Source organism: Corvus kubaryi, unplaced genomic scaffold (assembly GCF_017639235.1).
Source record: "Corvus kubaryi isolate FWS band 111438036 unplaced genomic scaffold, C.kubaryi_AGA036_p1.0 138, whole genome shotgun sequence".
Classification (NCBI taxonomy): domain Eukaryota; kingdom Metazoa; phylum Chordata; class Aves; order Passeriformes; family Corvidae; genus Corvus; species Corvus kubaryi.
The window spans coordinates 4,396,199-4,420,615 of NW_024580672.1; the positions used below are offsets into that span (position 1 = coordinate 4,396,199).

Genomic DNA, 24,417 nt, shown 5'->3' on the forward strand with positions numbered 1-24,417 from the left:
CTGCCTTGTGTCCCTCTGAGACATTCTGCCCTTTTGCAAGCCAGAGCAGCCTCCCAGGAAACTTTCCTCCAAGAGCCCCAAACAGGACCTGAGGGGATCAGCCTCCCACTCACACGGTGGTGGGAAGTCACTTCAGCTCCTCACAACCCGGCCTGCTTCTTGCCTCACACTCCCGCTCTCTGGTTACTCACTACTTTCACTCGGTGGCCAGGTGTTGCAGAGATGTCCCAGGTGCACTCTTTCCGGCTGGGATACTTGTCAGGCCAGTTGGGACTGCTCATCATTCCCTCTGCACCACTCAGCTTGTGCTCGCAACCAGCTTGGGAGAGAGAAATTGCATTGGGGCAAGTCTCACATGGCAACCCTGTAGTGTCCTACATGGTCCTCTCTACCCACTGAGACCCTCTAGAGGGCAGAGACATGGAAGGCTTCAGTCACCAAACGAGGCCTTTCAGTATTACTCCATAATTCTGGTGGGTTTGTCTATGCTTTTTTTGAGCTAACCTGGCAAATGGTGAAATGGACCATCTCACTCCCCTGGGCCTCATTAACCTAATCTATGTCCTCACACCCTAACCTATTCTCTGCTGCTTCACTTCATCTGCCCTGTTCCTAGGGCCATGATGTCAACCCCTCCAAGTGTTGACTTTGGTGCTATCTCAGCCTTGCATTGTCTTGCCAATCTGGAAAGCTGAATCAGCTCATGGAGAGGTCAGACAAGGACCAGAGACCATACCCAGGAAGGCCATGGGAGCACACAACAGGGATACGGGTGCAGGAAGAAAGGTAGTTTTGGCACCAGCAAGTGGTCAGATCAGCCCATCCTTTCTCTTCTGACTCAAACACAATAATTGAATGAAGCAGCAGTGACCAGTCTAATGATGATGCCCCACAACTGCTCCTTTTGCAAGTCCAACTTCTCATCCCCACCCTGTCCATCCCCTATGGGCATATAGAGAGCAAGACTGGGGAATGGGAATGGTCCTGTTTCTAGGCAGTTTTTCAGCTAGCTGGGGCTTTTTCAGTGCCCTTGCCTGGTATGCTGTACAAACTTCCTTCCAGCACAGGGCAGGAAGCACCCTGAACCAAACCATGTTTGAAGAACCTTGGCTTTCCTGAGGGCAGGAGTGGGGACTTTACCTTCTTTACAGTCATGGCCGTTTTCATGCAGCATGAAGCCATTTTTGCACTGGCACATATAGCTCCCAAAGGTGTTGATACATTCGTGCTGGCAACCACCATTGTCTTTGGAGCATTCGTCCTTGTCTGGGCAGGATCAAACCAACAAACACTGAGTTGACAGGGACACAGGTTACCACAGTCACTAGCTGAGAGCCCCATACACAGGCTGGCACATAGCAGTGCAAATCTCCAACTCTACTGCTGGATTAGTCCAGTCAGCTTTTTAGCCCAGATACTATCCTCTTCAACTGCCTTACATTCCATAAAATGTATCACAAATGTGTTCTATTTTATAATGTAAGTTTATTGGTTAAAGACTCCTGTCTAAAAGAAACCTAGAGCAGTGTCTCATTCTTTAAAAATAGAGTCTAGGAAAAGCATCACACAAATTCACTCTCCTAAGTAAAAATCTACTTTATTTTCTCAAGTTCTTATGTGCTCTGATGAGCCTCCATTTCTAAATAGCTCTGTCTGAGCACAAATAGCCAGGTGGTGAAGAAGATCTAAGGTATGAGCGGCTCCCTGAAGCTGAAATATGCCCCAGTGGATCTTCACTCCTGTGTGTTTAGGACTATGCATTCCTCAATCTCACTTTCTGAGCATAGGATCTGCTCATGGTTTCCAGACCAATTTAATTTATGAGACGTTTATCTCCAATTTTTCTTGGGACAACGTTCTCCCTAGATCTCATTAACTTCATCTGTCTCCTCATTCCCAAATGTATTTCTAGATGAATCATACCCACCTCATCCTTCCTCCTGTTAGATTTGATAAGTCAAACCCTTAGCCCTGATTCTACTCTGCACCTGTCCTAATTCAAAGCCATTTTGCCTGATCATTCTCCTCAAAAGCATTAATACTCCTAGGACTCTGCTGAAAACACAGAATGAAATTGAATTTCTACTTCCAAATGACATACAGTTAACCTCCAGAACAGCCTGCCAACAAGGTACATCACCGACACAAAGGATTGAGAACAGAGGATGAGGAGCTTCCACTAGTACACACTGCTTTGATGGGAATGATTGCTATACAGAACACTACTGGAAATTTTCTAAATCTTCTAGTTTCAGAGCAAAAAGCTTTCCTTTAATACTCTAGGAGCAGAAATAACTTCTAGGATTAGGTTCCACACTGCTTCCTGCTGTGGAAGGACTGGAGGCATTGATGCAACCCATGCATCTTACTGACACCACACTATGAAACTGGACCATACACTGCACTGAGAACCCAAGATGAAGGTGACACAGCACAGAGCAACCATACTTTTATGTTTAATGAACCATGCCAGGTTCTGACATGGTGTTAAAGAAAGTTCACCAAAACCAAGAGGTTCAGTCAGAGGAGACAGCTATGCAAGTAAAAGAATACAGTCACATACCAGAGAAGTAGTGAACTTTAAAGCCTTTCTTGGAGACCGTGTTGTCTGATTTGAACTCCAGTCTCACGTTGTTGCCATGTGATGTGATTACTTCGGGCTTCTCTGAGCCGCAGAATTTGCCGTGTAGCTTGGAATCAGAAGCCAGCTCACTGCGAACCTCAACATAGTCATATTTACAGACCTGCAAAGAGAGGAAGAGATTTCTCAGCTCTGTGGCCTTGGAACAGAGCATTTCAGAGGAAAGGGACAAAGACTTCACTGAGAAGGAACAGAAACAGCCTTGTACTCAAATACACTCCCTAACTTGCCCAAAATCTCCTCTGTCAGTTTTCTTACCCCTTCGCTTGCTGCCCTGATCTTAAAGCATGGGTGTGTTTTTCAGAATAGCAAAGGTTCCACTGAATTTACCAAAAGCAATTATTTCCATCTTATCCAAGAACCTGACAGTGTTGAATGAACTTTAGCAGCCTCCTGAAGTAAGGAAGTGCCACTGCTCCCATTTACAGTAGGGAAACTCAGACCTGAGTGCTTTGTTCAAACTCCACCCTGAATGGCAGAGAACAGACTCTTTTACTGTTATTTCATTTATCCTTGAAGAACTCTACTTCATTGTTCATTTCCAACTATTTCCCTGCAAAGACAGCATGGGGAGGTGGGAGACGGGACACCTATTAGGGATGGAAAATACCTACTATTATGCAAAACTAGTAGAGAAAAGAAGCCCATTGTGCTGGTTTTGGCTGGGGTAGATTTAATTTTCTTCACAGTGACTGGTACTGGGCTGTGTTTTGGATTTGTGCTGAAAAAAGGGTTGATAATATCAAGATGTTTTGTTACTGCTGAGCAGGGGTTGCACAGAGTCAAGACTTCTTTTGCTTTGTGTACTGCTCCACCAGCGAGGAGGCTGGGGGTCCTCAGGGAGCTCTGGGAGGGGACACGGCCAGGACAGCTGATCCTCACTGACCAAATTCCATACCACAGGACATTATATTCAGTATATAAAGTGGGGGCAAGTAGAGGGAAGAAGGAGGAAGGGTAGACATTCAGAGTCACACTGCTTGTCTCCCCTATAAACTATTACATGTGATGGAGCCCTTCTCTCCTGGGGATGGCTGAACACGTGCCTACCCGTGGGAAGTAGTGAACTAATTCCTCATTTTTCTTTGCTTGTATGCATGGCTTTTGCTTTATCTATTAAACTGTCTTTATCTCAACCCATGAGTTTCTCTCACTTTTACCTTTCCGATTCTCTCCCTGGGGGAATCCCTCACTGGGGGAAAGTGAGTGAGCAGTTGTCTGGTGCTTGGTTGCCAGATTGGGTTAAACCGTTGCACCCACTTATAATAGAACAGCTTTAATCCTTCCACTCTAGAGAGAAAGCAAATCCAGACTTCAAGGGGAACAGTCACTGTTACTGGCATAACCATAACGAGGGTGGGAAAACAACCAAAAGCTCCACCAGTAAGACAGACCCTCCTCTTCCTTGTACCCCAAGGATTTATCCAGTTCTGCTTTAGCCAATAGTCCCACCTCCGAGATGCAGGGACTGGTTACGTACATCATTGCCTTCCAGCTCAAACACTTCGAACTGCAGAGAGATCCGGTACTGGGCTGGAGCTACCACCTGCCAGACGCAGTTTTTGTTAGTAGGATATTCCTTGGGCCATCCAGGGCTAGTAATGGTCCCATTGAGCTTGGTGATGAAGCCCCCACAGGCAGCTGGAGAGGCAATAAATGAACACAAGTTTTACTTGGTTCTGTTCAGACACACAGATTGGGCCACAGTGTTAACTAGCAAATGAACCAGATCCTGGTTGATGGCAAATTTCAAATCCCAGCCTCCAGAATAGGCTTAAAATGCTGGGAAGTGTGAGGAAGACAGAAACTTCATCTGCTGTAAATCACCAGTCAAATGCACCCAGTGAGGCTATGGCCCTGAGAGCCACCATATAAGATTAATTTCCTTTTTAATCTCTATCCTTGGGCTTACTGTGCATGAGTTGGCTTGACATGCACAACACAGTTGTAAAGGCCAGCTTGGTAAATTCACCTACACTAAGTGCTACAAACCTTACTAATGCAAGTTTATCAGAAATGGAATAATTATAAGATAATGGAATCCTAGGGAAGACACTGCTGTCAACTCTTCAGTGGTTTATTATATATGGACTGCATCTTCTCTAGGGAAAGTTGAAGACAAAGTCAAGACTTAGCTCCACTATCCCATTTCCTTTAAAAATTTAGGATATCTCAGCTTCATCCTCTTGTGGGAAGGCAGGACTGTTACCTCAAAGGAGTAAACCTCAATTTGCTGCAAAATTCTATTTGCAACGAAGCAATTTTTTTCTTGCTGTTTCTTGAGAGTAAAGAGATATGGTCACACTTTCAAAACCCACAGGGATAAATTCTTTCTGTGTCTTGTTCCCAGCATAATTTTGCATTAATAGGACTATACCAAGGGAGCAGCTTCGATATAAATAGAGTACCAAGCAAGTGGTTTTAGAGGAAAAAAAGCAATTTACTCTGATGTATATTGCTACACTTTCAAAGACTTTCTGCTTTGCCCACAAATGAAGTCTAAAATAGGAGATTAAAAGTGAAGTTCAAAAAAAACCCTCCCAAGTTATAGCAACTGGCTTGCTCAAAAATGCAAGAAATTACTTTAAAAAAAACCCAAAAAGCAGCTTTCAAAACCCTTTTGCACACACCTAACTTGCTCTCACCAAGTCGATAGCACTCTTACCCAAACAGTTTGACAAAAGCAGAAATCAGGGCAAACCAGGTGATGTTGAGAGCACCACTGGCAGCATGTGGAGCTCCCTATATGTCCCTACAGACAGAGTTTTGAGACAAGAACAATGGATGGATTCTCAGCACACCAACAGCTGTATTGTTGGCAGAAGCAACACTTGTTGCATGAGATTAACTCTCTAGAAAGCTGACACAAACAGCTTCTATTATAGACACGTGTTTTTTCCTCCATAACAGAGGGAGTAAAATTTTCTTCAGTATTGAGAAAGTCTGTTTTGCATGCAGACAAAACATTGATATTTTATTATATGAAGTATAATTCCTTTTTGAAAAACAAATAAATTCAGTTTTAGATTTAAAAACTTTTGTGCCACTCAATGGTTATGTTGTTATACCTACTTCCTTTATGCTGCACTGTGGGAGATCTGGTCTGAACAGCAATCTCTGGCCATGAAGGACAACTGGTTTTAGGGATGTTTATCAGTATAGAATCAGGATTTTTCGGGGTTTTTAACCAAAACTTGTTTTTCAATGGAAGGCATTAACAAAAAAAAAAAAAAGAAGCTGGGGAAAAACAAAGCAAAATAAAGAGGATGGAGGGGCAAGGAAAATAATTTCCAAGACTAATCAATTCCGTTATTAGCTGTAGTACCTATCCTATAGTCAGATGACTCAATCTGTGGATTACTTACCTTCACAGCTCTTTTTATCAGCTGTCAACTCATAGCCAGGCTCACAGGTGCATTTGTAACTGCCCAATGTGTTCTCACAGTGCTGCTCACACCCACCATTGTCCGGCAGAGAACATTCATCCATCTCTGTCAGGAGAAAGCCAGAGCAAGTCACACTTTCCTGACCACCCAAACACCCTGATATTCCTCATGCAACCCTTCTGGACAGAAGGAACAGAGCACTGACTGCCAAGCCAAGACTGTGGAGCAGGCACTGCAGCAAAGCTCACAAGTGCTGAAACACTTCTAGCACCAGAACCATAAAGGACTACCATTACTGCTACTAGCCACCAGTGCTTTTTCTAGACACGAGCAGGAGAACACAGTCTCCTGTAAAGACTTCACTGCCTTTTGTTCTCATATGCCATTTTTTTCTGCTTTGTTTCATTTGTTTTAAAAATCCTCACGGTCTTGAGTAACTTGAGCTACCAGGAACCAACCCATTATGGCACACACAGTAATGGAGCTGAGGGAGGTCATACCCCATGGAAAGGGGGCAGCAAAGGAGCTGGCAGGACACGCACGTAGTTCTGCCTTTTCACAGGCACATGAAGTCTTGCTACCTTACACTTTGAAGTAACGTTCTTCAATCACATCTCAACAACCTGAACTAACGTTTTAATATAAAGATAGCCACTGGCTTCTCACCCTGACCCCTGATTCCACATGCATCCCTTAATAGATGGTTTTATTAACATGGCTGTGGTGGGTTGGCCTCAGCTAGCAGCCAAACTCCCACCTAGTTGTTGGTCCACTCCCTGGCCCACCAATCCCATGGAATGAGGAAGAAAACAGGAAGAATAAGAGCAAGAAAGTTCTGAGTCGAGACAGACAAATTATCCACCAATTACTGTTCTGTTCAAACAGACTCAATTTTGGGGAATTTAACTTAATTTACTGCCAATTAATATAAATATTTGAGTGCTAGTTTAGGTATTGGGAAACAAAAACTGAAAACAAATATGTTAAAACACTTAAAGAAAACAGCTTTTTGCTTGCCTTTCCTGGCTCAGCTTCATTCCAGGCTCCTCTCCCCCTGCCTTGTACCCCTACAAGTTACACTCAGCCCCTGCAGCAAAACCAGGGTTGTGCAAAGGCAGGAGGGGATGAGGAGCCACAGGCAGTACATGACCCTGCTGCTACTTCTCATTCTTCTCCCCTGCTCCAGGTAGATGAACTAACATTTTAACCATATACAAAATAGGCTTCAGTGACACAAACAACTTGTTGCCAAAATGAAGATAACTAACAAGAATAATCCTGGAGATATCGCATGAGATATACCTGACTGGCTGGAGATGAGGTAATTGCTCTCCATATCTTCCTGGCATTGCGCCTTGGGGGTGACCAATGGCTTACCCTCTCTAAGCTGATTGCAAGTTTATTTTCTCTGAAAAGTTAGACATTACCACTGCATGTTCTCACAAAGCATAGCATTCAATTCCATCCTTAACTCTGATTTTTTTTTAGGCTAAGTTATTTTCTTTCAATGTTGTAAGACATTTAATTGAAGCCCTATTCCTTTCATAATTAATTAAGGCAAAGCTTACCCATTGCTCAATCAGCTATGAGAAGCAGTCTGAAGAGTGCCTGCAGAGCCATCTACTTTGATCCCTTTGCTCATGGAGTGCCTGGTAGTCACAAGCCTGCTGGATATGGAGGTAGGGACTGCAGACTTCAGATTCCAGCTTGAAACTCCACATGTAGCCTGCAGGTGTGTCTACCCAGCTTTTGCACACAGACATCAGCTCTGCCCACAATGCCAGCTGGCTAGAAATTGTGCGGCTATGACTGCTGTGATGCTTGGTCCAAGCAAAAACACTTTACTCCTCAGCTGAATTTACTAGCATGGACTTAAAAACATCCTAACCATCCACAAGCTACGTGGTTTCTGGTTCAAACACGAGAAATCTGAGCAGACACTGGAAGATGTAGTCTGCCAGCAAAAACTCCACAGAAAATACTTGTGTCTCCAATTGAACTAGTGTACAAGTTAACACATTTTTACATTAAAAAAAAAAACCAAACAAATTTATTTCTGACTATCTGTATTACAAAAAAAGCACCTCAGGTTCCGGTTTATAAGTTTCTTCCCCTACAAACTTGTAGATGAACCTCAGATTTTAGAGAATGATTTGCTGTGTCTCCATGTAGCGCTAATCTCTGAAAGACATCTCTGCCACAGTCAGCCTGCACTGTTCACTCCTGAAAGGAGCCAAAATGTCTTTAGGAAGAAGTATTCTCTGTGCCTTTATGGAACCGTAGAAATTTAAACAAGGAAGTCTAGGTACTGGGAGAGTTGTCCAGGGACTGAGATTAAATGTCACAGTAAGTATTTGCCAGTGATCTTGCAATCACCCTTTGTCACAGTCCATTAAGACCTCTCAAATTTACAGGCCAATATAATCTGTGAATTCAGCTTAATTTAACTTTTTCTTTTTTTGCACATAAGTGCATGGTTTAAGAACTACAGGTTATAAATTATGACATTTTATGGCTTGAATGGTGAATAAGTGAATTCATGGGATAGACTAGTCTGAGCAAAGGGGATTGAACCCTGACACATTTGTTTAAGTCTTAAGTTCATGAAATAAAGTTTAATTCACAGAGTACATTCTCCTGAAAATTTGTGAAACCTAAATGGACCATGACACCCTTAACATGAGACAAAAGTTAAGGTATAAATAAATAAAGGACTTATGCAATCCAAATATTGGCATTGTAACTATTATTTCTGTACAACTGTCACTGAACTTAAGACAAACATGACTGTCTTCCCCCCAGCAGCTCCACAGGTATTTTCCCAAGCAGTTAGATATTTGGTTCTTGCCTCTATCAAGTCACCAGGATCCTGGTAAAGGACCATGTCTAAGGTCCAGCTCTTAAAAAGAGAAAAAATTTTAAAATCTTAGTCTTACTCACATCTTCCTGAAAAGAATCTCAGTTTAGGAACACATTTGTGTCCTAAAGGTCTCAGTATTCTTTTTCTGGGACTCTACTTGCATTCAGATTTACCCTCACTCCAGACGTTTGTTTTGGAATAGAACTTAAGCAGAGAGCTGTCTTTAACACTCCTTGTGCGGTATTACTACTTCTTTGGGAATGTCAGTGTCCTCTAGCATGGCTAAAGGGAGGTAACATTCTGTCCAGCTGTGCAATATCTATGCTGACACCAGCCCAGAGTTGCTTTCTGTCCTAATGAAGGAGGAGGTGTTCCTGTCTCAGCATCGATGACAGTCGTACAAACAAATCTTAAGTACAAGCAGATAGAATGATAATTGGTCATTTGTGGATGGCTTAAGGGATAAATAGTCCCCAGCTTTGACTGTGAGAGGGACTAGATCACATACCTCTAAAGAAATTTGCTGCAAAGCCTGCTTTATTGATGGTTGCGTCAGATGCAAACTTCATCCATACTTTGTTTGAACTGGATTTGATGTCTTCTGGCTTCTCGTAGCCACAGAAGTGGCCGATCAGTGGGCTCTGTTCAGTGAGGCCATCTCGGATCTCCAGGTAGTCGTAGGAGCACGCATCATGCCATTCAATCTGCAACAGGAAAAGTGTGTGCCTCTACCTCACTAGGAAGAGTTCTTCCAGCCAGGCTAGTGACACAGTTAGACTTTGGCCACAGATCAGTTCCCCAAACAACTGGCTACAACTAAGTACTTGCTGTGGCTGCCACTGAGCTCTTCTGCAGTTCAAACTGCATTCAAGCCTAGGCACATCTCATTTCTGCTGCTACCTCATGGCTATCCTGCGGTGAAACCCAGCCCCTGATTATCTACAAACTGCTTTTGCGTGAGAAGCTGTAAGAAACAGAGCAGAACTACAAACAAAAAGGTTCAAGGAATAGCTGTGGGGAGGTAGCAGTGTCAGCCCTTCACAAGACAAGCATGGTGAGTGTACACAAGCCACAGGAGCCTGTGGAATAGATGGGATTTATGCACCAATCAAGGTCCTGTCCACTCCTGTCTGTGACTTAGCATCTTAACAGAGGCTGATCACTGGCATGTAGCTAAGAGCGTAAGACATCCTATAACCAGTAGAGGAAAACTTCTTGTGAGCTCTTCAAAGCCTGTCTGCCATCTGGGAACACAATGTTTCTTTGGGGAGTCACATCCTGCAATCTAACAAGCCCCAGTGACACCAACAAGTGTTTTTTGCCTGGATTGTGACCATTTACTTCCATTTGATCAGAGTGAAAATTTAAGGACTCATGAGTCTCTATTTAACATCATCAACACTTTTGAGTCCCTTCTAATTCTTTCTGTCTAGAGTAACAGTTTTTGAAAACTCAGCATATTTTAAACTTGGCTTCAAAATCTCTGAGCAAACGTTTGGTAAGGTAAATGATACTCTGAAACAGCCAAAAGATTTTTTTATTATTATTACTATGACTTTCTTATTCATTTTGAAGGATCTATAGAGGCAAAATAATATCTGTAATATAATATACAATGACATTTCTCACCTCAAAGGCTTGGAATGTGATTCCTATGTGAAAACCCTCAGAAACTGTGATCTTCCAGATACACTCTTTGGAAGGTCTGTAGTCATCTGGGTAATTGGGAGATTGGATCTGACCAGCATCTTTGTGTATTTCTCCACCACAAATAGCTTCATAAAAAAGAAACAGAGATTGCAAGTTTCTCTATAGGTAAGCCTGCTCCATACGTACCTTTCTCATCAAATCTGTATCAGTATCGCTTGCTATACAAAAGCAACACACAAGTCATGGAAGTTTTTACAAATCTAACACTTTGTCTTAATGACAGTGTCTCCTATCTTGCTGTGCTCATGTCCTCAGAAGGTGAGCTCAGTGGGCCAGATAATTTTTATAAATTTCTGTTATTCATACTCCTGCTCACCTTCATATCTGCTTGAAACCTGCTACCAGCAGTAAGAACCAAGAAAAGGGGGGGGCTGGGGGGAGGGGGAGCTGCAAATCAAATCCAGCCACACGATGGCAATATTAACAAGCACAACTTGAGCTGTTCACCACCAGACCATCAGGCTGACTGCTGTGCATGAAAAATTCAGTTTTAGTGCCAAATGTAAGAATAAGTTTAAATACTAAAATAGAAAATTTAATGAAAATCTAGTTTAATACAAAGCTAGTAAAGACCTTGAAGACAACAGCAGTTCAGCAAAATTGTCTGCAAGACTATGTAGGCAATGAAAGTAAGATCACAGGCTAAAAGCTGTGTTACCCCATGATGCACAACGCACATCTACAAAATACATGAATGTTTTGGCTGTGCCTAAAGCCAAGGAAACAAAAAGCACCAGCAAAAAGTACACGAGAGATGGTACTGCAATGACACCTGCCAGATATCAACCATCCTCACCCTTGGCTTCTCCCCACAAGGCACTGCATTAGCAATTCAGATATGGGCTCCCTGTAGCGTCCTGCAAATTGCTTGCATTGGTTAACACTCTCTTGGTTTTGCATTGTAAGCTATTAATGTAACCGAGTTAAAAGCACTGCTTCATTAGCCCAGAGGTAACCTCTTTCTTACAGAATCAGTGCTAAAGCACCAGCAAAGAGTTGCACCCAAAAATTCAGCTGCAGAGCACAATTTAGGTTGCAATTTGAGTTCGTATATTCAGAGCTACAAGTGGTGCTTGAGAAAACCTCTGAAGGACCCTTTAAGAACTGTCTCCCTCCCCTAACAGAAAGAGGGCTACAAGAGCAGAGGACTTTTTTCTAAGAGCCATGAAACTGACAGCCAACAAATAATACCTTCTCTATCCACTGCAGAAGTTCACACTAACATACAGCTGGGCGTCAACTATACTTGGAAGAGCCTTGCTGCAAAATGGAAAGAACATCTGCTGGTAGAGCCTGAGAAGACAATAGTGATGGCAAACTCGGCAGTGCTGTAGGGCAAAACCACCAACATCTTCCCTTCTTCAATCTTATGAATGAAAGGGAACAGAGTGACTGAATTAAGAGGACACTTTTACTAAATAAACTGTCATTTAGTATCAAGTAATTCTACCATCACGTGGTTACATGCTTCCTCCTCTTTACTCCCAACTTCTGAAAACTTTAGAGCCAAGACTTGGAGGAATCCAAATCCAAAAATCAGTCCTCACCCACAGTTTCCAGAAAAGTTCAGATGCACTGTCACTAAAGCAAAAGACAGAGAAGCAGTGCTAAATGTGAGAGAGGAGTTCAAAAGCAAAAGAGGAACTAACAGCAACAGAGAAAGATTTTGGACAAAAATTAATAGAAAATTAAAGACTTATAGGCAATCCCTCCTGGAAACAAAAACTACCTTTATTGCCTAAGCACAGAAGTCACAAAACAGCTGAGCAAGACTTTGCAAAGGGCAAAAGAAACAAGCCATTGTCAGAGCTTGCTTAAGAGGGAAAAAGGGATTAAAGAAGATTTTTGGAAAATCTCCTATTTCAGTAAATAAATTATGGAGAGAGATGTAGATAATCTCACTACCTGCTATTCTGACAAGAGGAGGCTGAGATAAGAAAGGAACTGTGCAATGGGCCATTACTGTGTCTGTAGCACAAGCTGGTTTATACCAGTCATACTCTGTGCTTGCTGTCAGGCATAGCCATAGATTTCATAGCCTTCCAATGGGAAATTTCTTGCAGGAAATGGTTATATAAAAAGCCACTCCTGAAGAGGCAGGAAAATATGAACTTGGAGTTTGTTCAACCAGTAGATGTACATTCTGCCTTCAGTCGCTCTATTCAAAAGTCAAGTGAAGCAAGCTTGTATTTACTAAATCTTTAGGGATCATTTATTAATCAACAGGAAATATGGGAAATTGTCAAGGGAAAACAAAGTCACTTTGCAAAGTGACTTTGGAATGCAGCCAGTGTAAAATTTTTTTCTTCCAATACCATTTAGCAATATGAAGGATGATGCCATCCACACTAATTTGATCACTTCTAATTCCAACAAACTACCATAAAGGGGGTGTTACAAACCACATGGTCCAGGCAACAGCTGCTTTTCAGGAGGGATGTTAAAATAAAAAAAAAAAACAACATCAGGCAAGATACCTCTGTCTCTGGGGCAACAATTCCTACAGAAACCAGATATTTCTCCTGTGAAACAGATTTGTTAGCCCCAAACTGCTGTGAAATCCTCATATGCTTTATTTGCACTTCCCCAACAGTCCCATGTTTGCTTTGCTTCCCTCTGTTAGTATCATTATTCATGAGTTTATGGCACACTTGGGCACTGGGCTTCCAGCATTATGCTTGTTCCTGTGGCTGAAGAAAGAAGATGATGCAATGCTGGTACCAATACAGTCAACCTCAATACTGTTGACAACACTGGTATTTCTAAGAAAAATGCCTGCTGCACAGAAAACAATGAAGGCTTTGAATATATTTTAGAATCATTGTTGCAAAAAAATAAGCATATATGGAAAACAGAAGTTACTGATTTGTAATGACTGTGGTACTATTGCTTCCCCTTCAAAGTGGTTTCATCATCTCAGTGCTATGCAAATTTCTAAAATACCTGACCTATAGAAGATCTGACATACTGATTTCCAACCTTCTGTGAGTAAAACATACAAGGGAGAAACAAAAGAACAATCTTTGCATCTGAGAAAACAATCAATCAATCAAACAAAAGACAATCTGTATTAAGTGATATAAAATGTATGATCCCAAACAGAACTTTGCCTGTTAAAATACTGAAAGAAACTCTTGCTCCACACAATGCTGCTTACAGGGGCAGGTTAGAGCAAACAGAACCTGGCCCAAGTATGGAAGCTGTTGCTTTGTGTTGCCATCTTCTTGTGCCCCCCAAAATGCGATGATCTAATTGGAAAATCCATGTCTTGTCTACTGAAACAAGCCACAAAATCTGCCAATTCCCATAAAAACAAGAGCGTGGCTGTATCTAACTACACAGTGCAGCAGAACTCCTGCTGATCCCATAAAACCCCTGCATCCTGTTCTGTCTGCTCTGTACAATGTGACAGACTTCCAGCTAAGGGCTGTACCTTCATAGACCACAAAGAAGCCTTTGCCCAGGATGTTACTGCTGCTCCGGAACTCGATCCACAGCCTGCTGTCCGTGGAGATTACTGGTTCAGGAATCTTGTCACCGCAAAATCTACCTAGAAGGCAGGAAAGAGACAATGAAGATGTCTATGAACTCCTGAGGGACAGCACAGCACAACAGGCACCTGTGACTCTGGGAAGCAAAGAGTCTTGGCTTAAAGGAGTGTGCTTCTGTAAAACACCCTTTCACTCCCACAACTTGTGCTTTTGAATAAGTTTCTCTGTCCCCCCTCCATTAATTCATATTCTTTTCAATTATTAAGTGAATTAAAGTTCTCTTCAGCTAGGAGTAGAAGCCAGTAGTTACGGATGAAGCCTCTATTGCCCTGGTAAATTCAAAAGGGCTCTTGTCTTGGTCACATAATTCAGCAATTGAGCTGTCGTGGTGGGGAAGCATCACCCTGTCCTTCTAGAGATGTGGCATTAGAGAATGTCCTTTCCACCTGCTAAGCCTTCAGCACTTTGCATACAAATAGTCCAAGTCAAACCAAGGGCAGGACGTGGCCATGCTGATGAGAAAAAACCCCTTATCTCATTTTCTGCTCAACAAATCCCAGTTAAGCTTCTGCAGTCATTTAACTTCTTTCAAGAGAAAGAGACCAGGAGCCATCTTTCTCCATGATTCCCCCAGCTTTGAGCTCTTTGGCATGTACCAGCACTGGTAAACTCTCAAATTTTGCCAGTAAGAATGAATCCTGAAACAGAACAACTGCAGATAGCATTTGCAGCCCAGACAACCTCAGCAACCCCTATTTGGTTCTCCTCTATCTATTAAAGCCAGAAGCTCCTCACAGAAACAGAGCGAGCACCAAGTACACACTGATAGTCAGGGACCTGTGCTTGAGCTTGCACAGAGCAAACACGGTTTTTCACTTCAGCTGACACCAGCAGGACTATACACTGAATTCAACATGGTCTTGGCACCCTGCCCAACTGAATCCCAGTCAGAATTTGACAGAGGCAGAGAGTAGCTCTTCAGGTTGAATTCAGTCAGAACAGTGGTGATAGGGATCCTGGCCTTCCAACACCAGGCAAAGGCACCTTTGAACAATTTCCACTGGGTAAAAACCTGGTTAATGCCTTACGTTCAAGACAGGATCTTATTTCCCAGTAATTGGCTGGGAATGGCAGTTTCACTGACAGCTTTTTGTTTTTTGCAGAATCACCCATCCAAATATTATCTTGGACCCAGCTTTACTCAGCTACTATTGTGCCCCCAACCTGCCCAGTGCTGTTGAGGCAGTGTGACAGCCCTGCAGCATATCAATAGCATCTCCCACCTCCACTCCCAAAGGGGATGCTAAAAACAGCATCAGCACTGCAAAGCTCCTTCCTCTAGGGTCACTGAGCAACTTCCTCTTGGATTTAGACTTGGAGTTTAACAAGGGTGTCAAGAAGAGGAAACGCAGATGAGGAACAAGAACGAGCAAGCTCCTCAGAGTGTGATAAAGGGCCCATTCATAAAAAGTTATACACCATTTAAAGGCTGGGTTTTCACACACTTCCCTGGGAAAATATGCAGCACACATGTATTTTTTCTCTCCACAAGAAGCCCATGCTTTCACAACTCACACTAATCCCCCTCCCCACCCCCTGCTGAATTGCCGTCTGCCTGCCTCTTCCGACCTAATTTCATGGGCTCAGCCCCATGCGGGAGCCATGGCCACTCATGCACCGTCTCCTTCCAGATGGAAACGCTCCCAAGTCCACCTGCACTAGGGGGACAGGGAGGTGCTTGGCTTCTGAAGTACCTTTAAATTACTCAGCAGAAAAAAAACAAACGAGGAGCTAAGTTGCAGTTGCTGGAGCAATGTTACCTGATGCATATGCAGCAGAGAACAGCAATAAATGCTGCCAGCTCCAAAATAAGCAGTAAACAGTAAAACCAGCTGCCAACTACACTGAAAGGTAGGCCCAATGAAACCTGGGAAGCAGCATGGCTTCAGCCTCAGCACCTCACCTGGTACCAGGGCTAGGATGTCCAGTGGGGCCAAGGAGAGCACCCAAACCTCTCTAAACCCTCTGACCCAACGCTGACTAGCCCAGTTCTGTTCAGCAGCATGGGATGCAGCCCCTCTAACACAGCTGGGGATGCTGCTCAACCCGATTGCTTCTTTCCTTTTAGGCAGAAGGGGCTGTTTACAGTGCCACATTTTACATGTTTGGGACACTGAGCTTAGGGGATGAGGTCAGGATCAGAGGCAATGGCAAAGTAGGTGGGACTCCTGAACCACTCAGGTTGACAGAAGGCCTGCAGGTATGATAGCAGGAGGCAGAGAAACAAGGAGGATACAGAGGAGCTGCACTTCCTAGAGATCTCTGGAAGCAGGAGCAGACTGGAGTCCTTGCACAATTTGACGCTATAGGCATGGTCTAGCAAGTTCCCTGCTAGGAGTACAGAGGCTCAAAGTACAGAGTACTGTGTATTTGTAAACACAAATACATGAGAAATAATGGCTGGAGCTTGGGTCAGGAGTTGTGCAGCTGCTTCATTCTGACTGCCTGACAGTTCTTCCCTGGACTTAGGAAAAAGCAATAATAAAACTCCAGAGACGACATTTTTAGTCCCAGCCAGGGCCCTGGCTCACTTCCCTCCCTGCCTCATTTCTCAAGCTGGAAAAGGAAGGAATAAAGCCTTTGCAACCAAAAGGCTTGGAGCATGGATCATTTGGAGTGAGTACAGCACACTGACATCTCTGGATGGAGACACTAAGGGATGGTCAGTGCACTGGCTGGACCTAGGCTCCTTCCAAGTAAAGGAAAGTTTGTTTCTGTTTGTTTTCCCCAGCCACTCTCCAAAGCATCAAGAAGAACACACTAAATGCAATTAAAATGAAATAGCTACTCACCCAATAATGGAGCCTTCCTCCAGTAGCCATCACGCACCTCCACATAATCATACCAGCAAAGGCGACTTTTAAATAGGTCCATCGATGTGAAATTTAACATAATCTGAAAGGAGAGATTGCACATTTCTCTTTGGGGAGGGAGTTACTGTAAAGAGAAGACCCTACAGATTGTTTCATTTTTGCTATAGTGCTGCATAAGTGAAAATGCAGGCAAAGACAGTAGGGATGTGTGTGGGATTTGTACACCACCTTTTGTCAAAAAAGAAAGGCTTCTCAAAGTATTTTAATGAAACCATGACAGTACATGACAGCAGACAGCCCTTTACTATCAACTCTGTAATTCAAAGTCAATACCCCTCAGTTACTTAAACAAAAGCCCAGTTTGGATTTTTAAAATTAAAACCCAAATCTTTGGTTTTGAGTAATGTGAACATCACAGAGAAAGACATTGTCACAAACCACACATGTTCAGGGTCTATACCTGCATAAAAATGATACTTGCAAGAAATATCTGATTTTGCTAATTAGGTTCCACATTCTGACCATCAGACTCACCATCATCGTGATGCAAGTGCATTCAGTGGCTTTACCAAACAGAGCTTGGCATAAAAATGCTATTATTTTGGTCTCCTTCCTCTGTGAGATGGATCATGGGCCTTGGTCTGGGAGGTCACCTATGGAGGTCACTGTTGAAGTGTACTTGTATTTTTTCCTTGCAAGATTTGACCCATATATTCATTTACACCCATAATCTGCACATAGTCACAGAAATGTCTTTACTTTTTTCACATTTTTGCAGTATTCTGACTTTGGAGAGCAAAAGGAGATTCATCTGTTTCTATACAGATGAATTCTATAAGCCCAATATCTGTTCTCAGCTAACACCTCAGTGCAACAATTTGCATCAATCACTGCATTGGATTAAACAGGTAAATTGAAGCATTTAATCTGAAATCAATTCTTTATTTCCTTTTTGAACATTAGTGGTTCAGCATTTAGATGCTGGGTCCTTCCCGACACAACTCTGAGGAGGCAGAGAAGCAAAGGGAGAGTTTATAGTACGATGGACACCACGAAACTCTCAGTGCCACTGTTTTCAAACCTGGACAGCTCTTGGCCCTCTTGCCCCAGCGATGCTCTCCCTGCAGCTGATGGCAGCAGCTCAGCATGGCATGGGACTGGGCTTGCAGGTGACACAACCAGGTCCTGGAGCCAGGCAGCTGCTGCAAAACGAACAAGCTCTGCGCTTCTTTGTCTGAGTCTGAGTCTTAAGCATGTCTTGAGGGTGATCCTCAGCAAAGTCACTCTGCCAAGGAGCTCCCAAGCTGGGCTGCTCATTCTTGCAGCCTGGTATGGTGTGAAAGGCCTGAGGGGCTGGTGTTACTGGATTAAGGAAATTTTGCATTTCTACAGGAAGATCAATAAAACAAAAGGAGCTGGGAGGGAAGTGGACAGGGTGGGTGATTGATGCGCAGCGGGGCTTGGTGTTTCAGGGCGGGAAGTGGAAGTTCCCTGACAGGGACATTATGCCTCTATGACAGGGGCAGGCCACGGATGCCACTCATGGCTCCTCAGCTCACTTCAGGACCCCAGACTGCAGCACATTTTATCTAACTCATCTGACTGGCTTTGGAGTGTGTGCTTGCCAAAGCTAACAGGTGGCAGGAAATGTCCAGGCAGGGGTTAGTCTCAAACTGAGAGGAGGATCAGAAGTCAACACATGGCCCAGATATGTGAGGGGCTCTGCTCCAGCATCACCACTTCTCTCCTCAAGAATGTGTGTTCTTGACTCCATCTCTCTCCTGAGTGGTGCTCAGGAGCATTTCCTGGCTCCACACGCCAGGCATACAGAGATCTTCTGGCAGGTAGTAACACTGTCATCACAGGCAAAACCTCACATGAGGGAAGTGCAGAGTACACCTTGTGCTGCTGTGGCACCTACCTTCTCCCCTGGGGTCACTGAGATCCTCCAGACACAGTGGGAATAGGAGGGGTAGCCATTTGGAAAGCCAGGGGCTGAGAAATTACCTGATGAGTCTTGCAAGGTCTCTCCACAAGCTGCAGGAGAGGGGAAAAAAACCTGTCAAAAAGGAGTGACTCTGAAACACATCAGGGTCTACCAAACTGTCTGCTGTGTGCAGGTCGGTGGCTGGTACTCCAACAGTGCTCATTCATGGTACTGGCCAAAGGTCATTGACCAGCTGAGACCTTGCCAAAGGGGTGACGTGAAATTTGTCAGAATTTCTGGGATAGAAGATGATCAGTGCAAGGACACAGAGGAAACAGCTTCCAAAGAAGAACCCTTCTTCCTTCATCTTCTTTCCACATGCCAGCACTTTCAAGTTTCAGCTGAGGAATATCTCATTCACTAATCAAATGCAAAGTATTAACCCCACCCCACCTCACAACCCCACACTGCTACCAGCAAAACTGTTTTCCCTTCATTACAAGCTGCTCAATGAGGTTCTCCTTAGTTACCACTGTAAGTTGTCTTTTTTTGGCTTAAAACACCCTAACAAAAGCAGGGCAAGCCCCACTGCCCTCATGCTGTGGCTGCCCAGCACCTTCCTGGCCACTGTGCTGCACAGGACTACATATGAGCACAGCAGCCCATTGGTCTCCAACTTCCTGTTTTGCAGCCTGCTGCAGTTGATGAAATGTAGACCCCAGAGCGACTTTTGGGAAGCAAGGAATATGCACATGCATATGCTCCTTCAGGGAACTGCAACTTCCAACATCTGGAAAAGCTGTGACTACTGTAATTCTGCTCTCTGAGCCAGGATGACTGAGCTGGAACAAGGAGTGACCATCCACATCTGCAGAGCAGCTGGCTGGCTGGGTGGGAGGACCACAAATATCAAAGCTCCCATTTCCTTGAGACTGCCCACTAGACGCATCCAAATGCCAATTGCAAGGAGCAGGGACCTTGACTTGCCTGCTTCCCAGTTGTTTCTCCCATTTCATAACCAACTGATATTATAAAGCTGCTCTGGATCTGCAACTCTGTTTCATCAGACACAGTAAGGCAGCCCCCAAAAATCCCCGATGAAGCAGCAGTGCTTTGAAAGATCTGACAAGGCCTTCCCTTTCTCATGGAAATACCAGGGGTTGTTCCTCTGCTTGATGCTATCACAAGCTAATTTTGCAGCCATGATTACATTTAGATGGGCGGGTTGGCAGTTGGAGATTAAGAGAGACTGATTCCATTGAAGAAGTTTAATATGTTCAAGCAGGGGAGAAGGAGTCACCTAGCCCAGAATTTCTTAATTTCCCTAAGGAAGTTTGATCCACAGCTTGACAGATCAGACTAGATGAACAAATGTGGGGACACAGAAAGGGGTTTTTAAATATTTTTTTTTTAATAAAGAGGGAATTCCAATCCATAACTCACCAGGATAAATAAATGTTCTTTTTCTCTGCTCAAAAATCTATTTAAACAAACATGAAATGATAAAGGGAGCTCCAAATCATGCGAAACATGCACAACATGACCATAGTGACACGAGATTATTGTCCTCGGCTGAACCACAGTGAAGGTTTCCAACAGCCCAGACTTAATTCTCCCACAGTGCAATTACACAGCTACTGGCAAGACTCTGTAATTATGGAACAGGTAAGAATGATGCCTTCAAATAAATACCTACTTTTATTCCCTTAATCTTGTCTAGCCTCTGTTTTCAGGTAGCCACCACTTCAAGGCATCACTACTGTATCTACTTGCAAAGACTACGTTGCTGAAATATGCAAGGAGACCTATCTAACTCTCCGACCCTTGCAGAGGAAATCCCCAGACCCTGTGACAGGCTGGTCTTACAGCATGGAGGAAAGCGACTGCTTGCAGTGCAGGGGGAAGCACAACAGTGAGCAATGCATCTTTGTGGGTAGAGCACAACCTCTTGCAGAGCACTCTAAAAAGCAATATGACTGTACTCCACTTAGTAGCAAAGAAGCCAACAGGTCCAATAAGGCAACGGTTTGGTACTTCTGGGATCCAAGAAACTGAGCAGGTAGAAAGGAACAGAGGTGAAAAGCAAAGTAGAAAGGTGAATGCTTCAGAACTCGTTTGTAAATGAAGCAGTTGAGTGATGGGCACTTGCAGCTCATCAGCTGGTTACTGGTACACTGCATCTTTTTGAAAATGCCCAGAGAACTGGAGGAGGTGATATAATGCAGGACCATTCTCAATTTACAGTTTAACCATTCTTGCACAATTAGCACAGCTACACAAGCCTTTTTCCTTTAGCACAGCACAAGACAGCAGGATAAGCTGTTTTAAAGCTTTTGTAGTGACTGCAGTCATCAAATCCTCAACTGTGCAGCCATAGCAAATGTAGCACTAACTACTATGTAGCAGACTGCATCTTGCCTTCCAGAAATTCCTTCAGCAAATTTCATTTGGTTTCACCTGGCCTGGCACTAACTTTAACCCAGCAGGTATAAGCTTTGGGGAATTAAGAGGAATTTGAAACAGCAGGGTTTTAGAATGGACAAGCTAAGCAAGCCCTAACTGTAGCAGCCACATGAACGCCAGTCTAATGAGCTGGAGAGTCCTGTTTCTTAAAACAGACACAGCAGTTGTTCTGGCTGATTCCAGTGCATACTTGTAACTCATCTTCCACCATACTAGCTCTTTTTTTTTGGGATATATTATTAGGTATTCTCAGATGGAGACTCTCTTTCTAACAGGGAAGCCATCTGCCATTCAACTTCTGAATTATGTTGCTGCACTTTACCCTAAAATCCTTAGCTTGACTACTGAACATAAGCATAAGCGTCTTCATCCTAAAGTCTCGTTCAGACCCTGCTTGAACACACAGTTGAAGTCCTTTGGTTTTGAACTCCTTTGCTTTGTATTTTGCAGAGGAAGAAAACTTTTAAAGCCACAGATTCAAATGGCAGATGAAGATGTTAATGTCATTAAATATACTGCACTTCTTCTCCTCAGATGCAACCTGTGTATATATTTTGATGCAAAGAAAAAAAGAAAACCAAAGCAGAACAACAGGTATTTGAAAAAAATGTTTAGTAGGCCTAAATCTCTAATTATTTTGCTGCCAAATATGTTCTGAACTGCAATAACCTCTGCTAAAGCTTTGTGGGAAAAAAAAGTAGGAAAAGTTCTACTTTGCAAATGGAAAACTTGAGACTCACAGAAGAGTCCTCATTTTAAAGAAAGTTGCTTTGTAGCTTTTAGTTAGTACCTCAGGCCAAAGTGGCTTTTCAGCTTGCCTTGAGAAATCTAACTCTGTAATTGATTCTTCCAGCTATGGGAATGAAAAGCCTGGTTGGATTAAGTCTGACTCAGTCAAAAAACATAGTGCAAAATAAATTAACCCCTAAACTAATCTGTGACATAATTTTGCAAGAACAACATTTTGTTCAACCAAAATCAATTTGAAGATAATGATGAGTGTAAAAAGAAAAATGTAATGATGAGGTAAAAAGCAAAAAAAGAAAAAAGGTTTATTAGAACTAATAGACCCAAAAGTTATACCACCCATTATAAGCTAAAAGCAATAATCCTTGAACATACAGACCCTGAAGCCCTCAGAATTAATTATGGACCCTTATGAATTCATACTTTCTGACCTCTTCTGCTGGATGCAGAAAAACAGTGGATTTGCACAGCAGCTATCCACCACCACTTTCCAGGGCCTCAGACGACCAGAAATCTTTCCAGCATTGTGCTAACTCCTAGTCCCCACTCTGTCTGTGGTCTTGTACATTGGTTTAATTTTCTACAAATACAGCCTACACTGGACCAATCTGAAGCCCTAAACCCAACAAGAATGTTGGCAAAATACTAACAGTAGACACATTTTTAGGCAAATTCACTTCTCTCCCACAGCTCCAGCCTAAAGCACTTGATAGTCTGTGTTTCCCAAGTCTCTCTCCTCAAAGGCATCGTTAAGGTGCTCTTGAACTCCCATGCCTACCACATAAACCATGTGTCTATGATAAAGCAGGATCCATCTCCCCAGGCCATATTTACCTGGGCATTTGTACAACTTCCTTGCCTGAGCGATGTCTCCCTGGCTCAGGCGAATGCGCTGACCAATAGTTGGCCGGACCCCATTATCATCTCGACGGGGAAGGATGGTGTCAAGGAAAACTCCTCTAAAGGGAAGAGCAGAGAGACACAGAGCAGTGAAGCAGGGAAAGTGATGCAATGAACAGAAAGTAGTGCTGGCAGGCCTCCCACACCCATCCCCCTGGCCATATATCCCATGCTAACAAGCAAGAGTGGGGCAGCTTCTAGTAACTGCTAACTATCTCAGGACAGCCTTCTCACTACAGCAGACAGCTTCCAAATGTACAGGCAAGTCTGCCAAGCCAGAAAATTCCTCTTGGATAGCTCGAAACTGCTGCTGCCTCTGTTTGAGGTAGCACATTCCTTGCCATAAATCAGAAAAAGCAATGAAATATTCTTGCAGAAGGTTCATGGCACATCTGGCTCAGCAGGAGCACAGATCTGGCATTTAAGTCAAAGGAGCAGAGGGAAGGGGAATTTTCTCAGTAGCAGATGGGGTTGGGCTGGCAGTGACTGGGGCTGCCACAGACAAGAGGAAAAGATCATGTGCTCTACCTTTGTTCTGTATGAGTTTCCAAGCTAATAACTCTACTTGTCTCTGCCTCTTTTTACTTGCTACTATTTCTTCCATGTGCTTCACATTCAGGAGCTCTTTACTGCACTTCTGATCTCAGTCCAGTGAGGGATTTAAGCTCAGGCCTCACTTCTATCAAAATGCAGTCCATGCAGCCAAGCAAGAGCTTGCACGCAAGAGAGACCCCAAGGGAGCATTAGGACTGCAGGGAGGGAGGGAGGGAATCAGAAACCTGAACTCCAGGTTGGCAAAATCCAAGCTCTTGCAGCCAGGCTGTCCAGTCCACAGGAACCTTTCACTGCACCCCTGAATGCCAAACAGGCTTGGGGATGCCAAGGCTAACACCGAGCTTAACCTTCAGCATCAGCTTAGTGAAGCAGACTGCTCTTCATGAAGGACAGGATATAACTGTCCAGAGAGTCCAATGGGAAATCAGGGCAGAAGCAATAACTTTAGTGCTGCCTAGTCCAGAGGTGGTAAGGGAAAGGGGGAAATTGTTTTGTAAATATTCAAACTGAAGAAAGAAATAGAAGGAAAGGAATTTAATCTGTTTTGAAAACTGGAATCAGCTGTTGCATGGGAGATGTTGGGGTTTTTTCAGCAGTAGAAAAATTCCTGATCAGCACCAAAATCAGTACTTACAAGATGTGAGGTGAGTCCATCAAATATTGATTTATAAATTCAGTTTGGCATTCTACATGCCAGCTGCATGCCTTGGACTGGATTTATTTATGTCTTGAAAACAAATCCTCCAATTCCAGAAACACCACAAACGTAGAAACAGGTCAGTTTGCTCAAAGTAAATTTTCAAGCCTCCTCAGGAGTTCATAGAAGAACTCAGCATTTGGCAGGGACATACTTCTGTGGCCTCT

At 43.5% G+C, this 24,417-nt stretch overlaps 1 protein-coding gene across 1 annotated transcript in view; it reads right to left on the reverse strand.

Annotated features, from left to right (window-relative positions):
* Positions 1-24,417, reverse strand: part of TLL2 (tolloid like 2) — an 85,805-nt gene that overhangs the window by 5,783 nt on the left and 55,605 nt on the right. The window contains exons 8-18 of the mRNA XM_042018752.1: positions 22,933-23,057; positions 18,883-18,998; positions 16,941-17,043; positions 14,031-14,147; positions 10,517-10,662; positions 9,396-9,591; positions 6,007-6,132; positions 4,122-4,282; positions 2,564-2,744; positions 1,141-1,266; positions 192-319 (exon numbers count right to left, since the gene is read on the reverse strand). Of these exons, the coding sequence (XP_041874686.1) occupies positions 192-319; positions 1,141-1,266; positions 2,564-2,744; positions 4,122-4,282; positions 6,007-6,132; positions 9,396-9,591; positions 10,517-10,662; positions 14,031-14,147; positions 16,941-17,043; positions 18,883-18,998; positions 22,933-23,057 (1,525 nt within the window). The remainder of the gene's footprint in view (positions 1-191; positions 320-1,140; positions 1,267-2,563; positions 2,745-4,121; positions 4,283-6,006; positions 6,133-9,395; positions 9,592-10,516; positions 10,663-14,030; positions 14,148-16,940; positions 17,044-18,882; positions 18,999-22,932; positions 23,058-24,417) is intronic.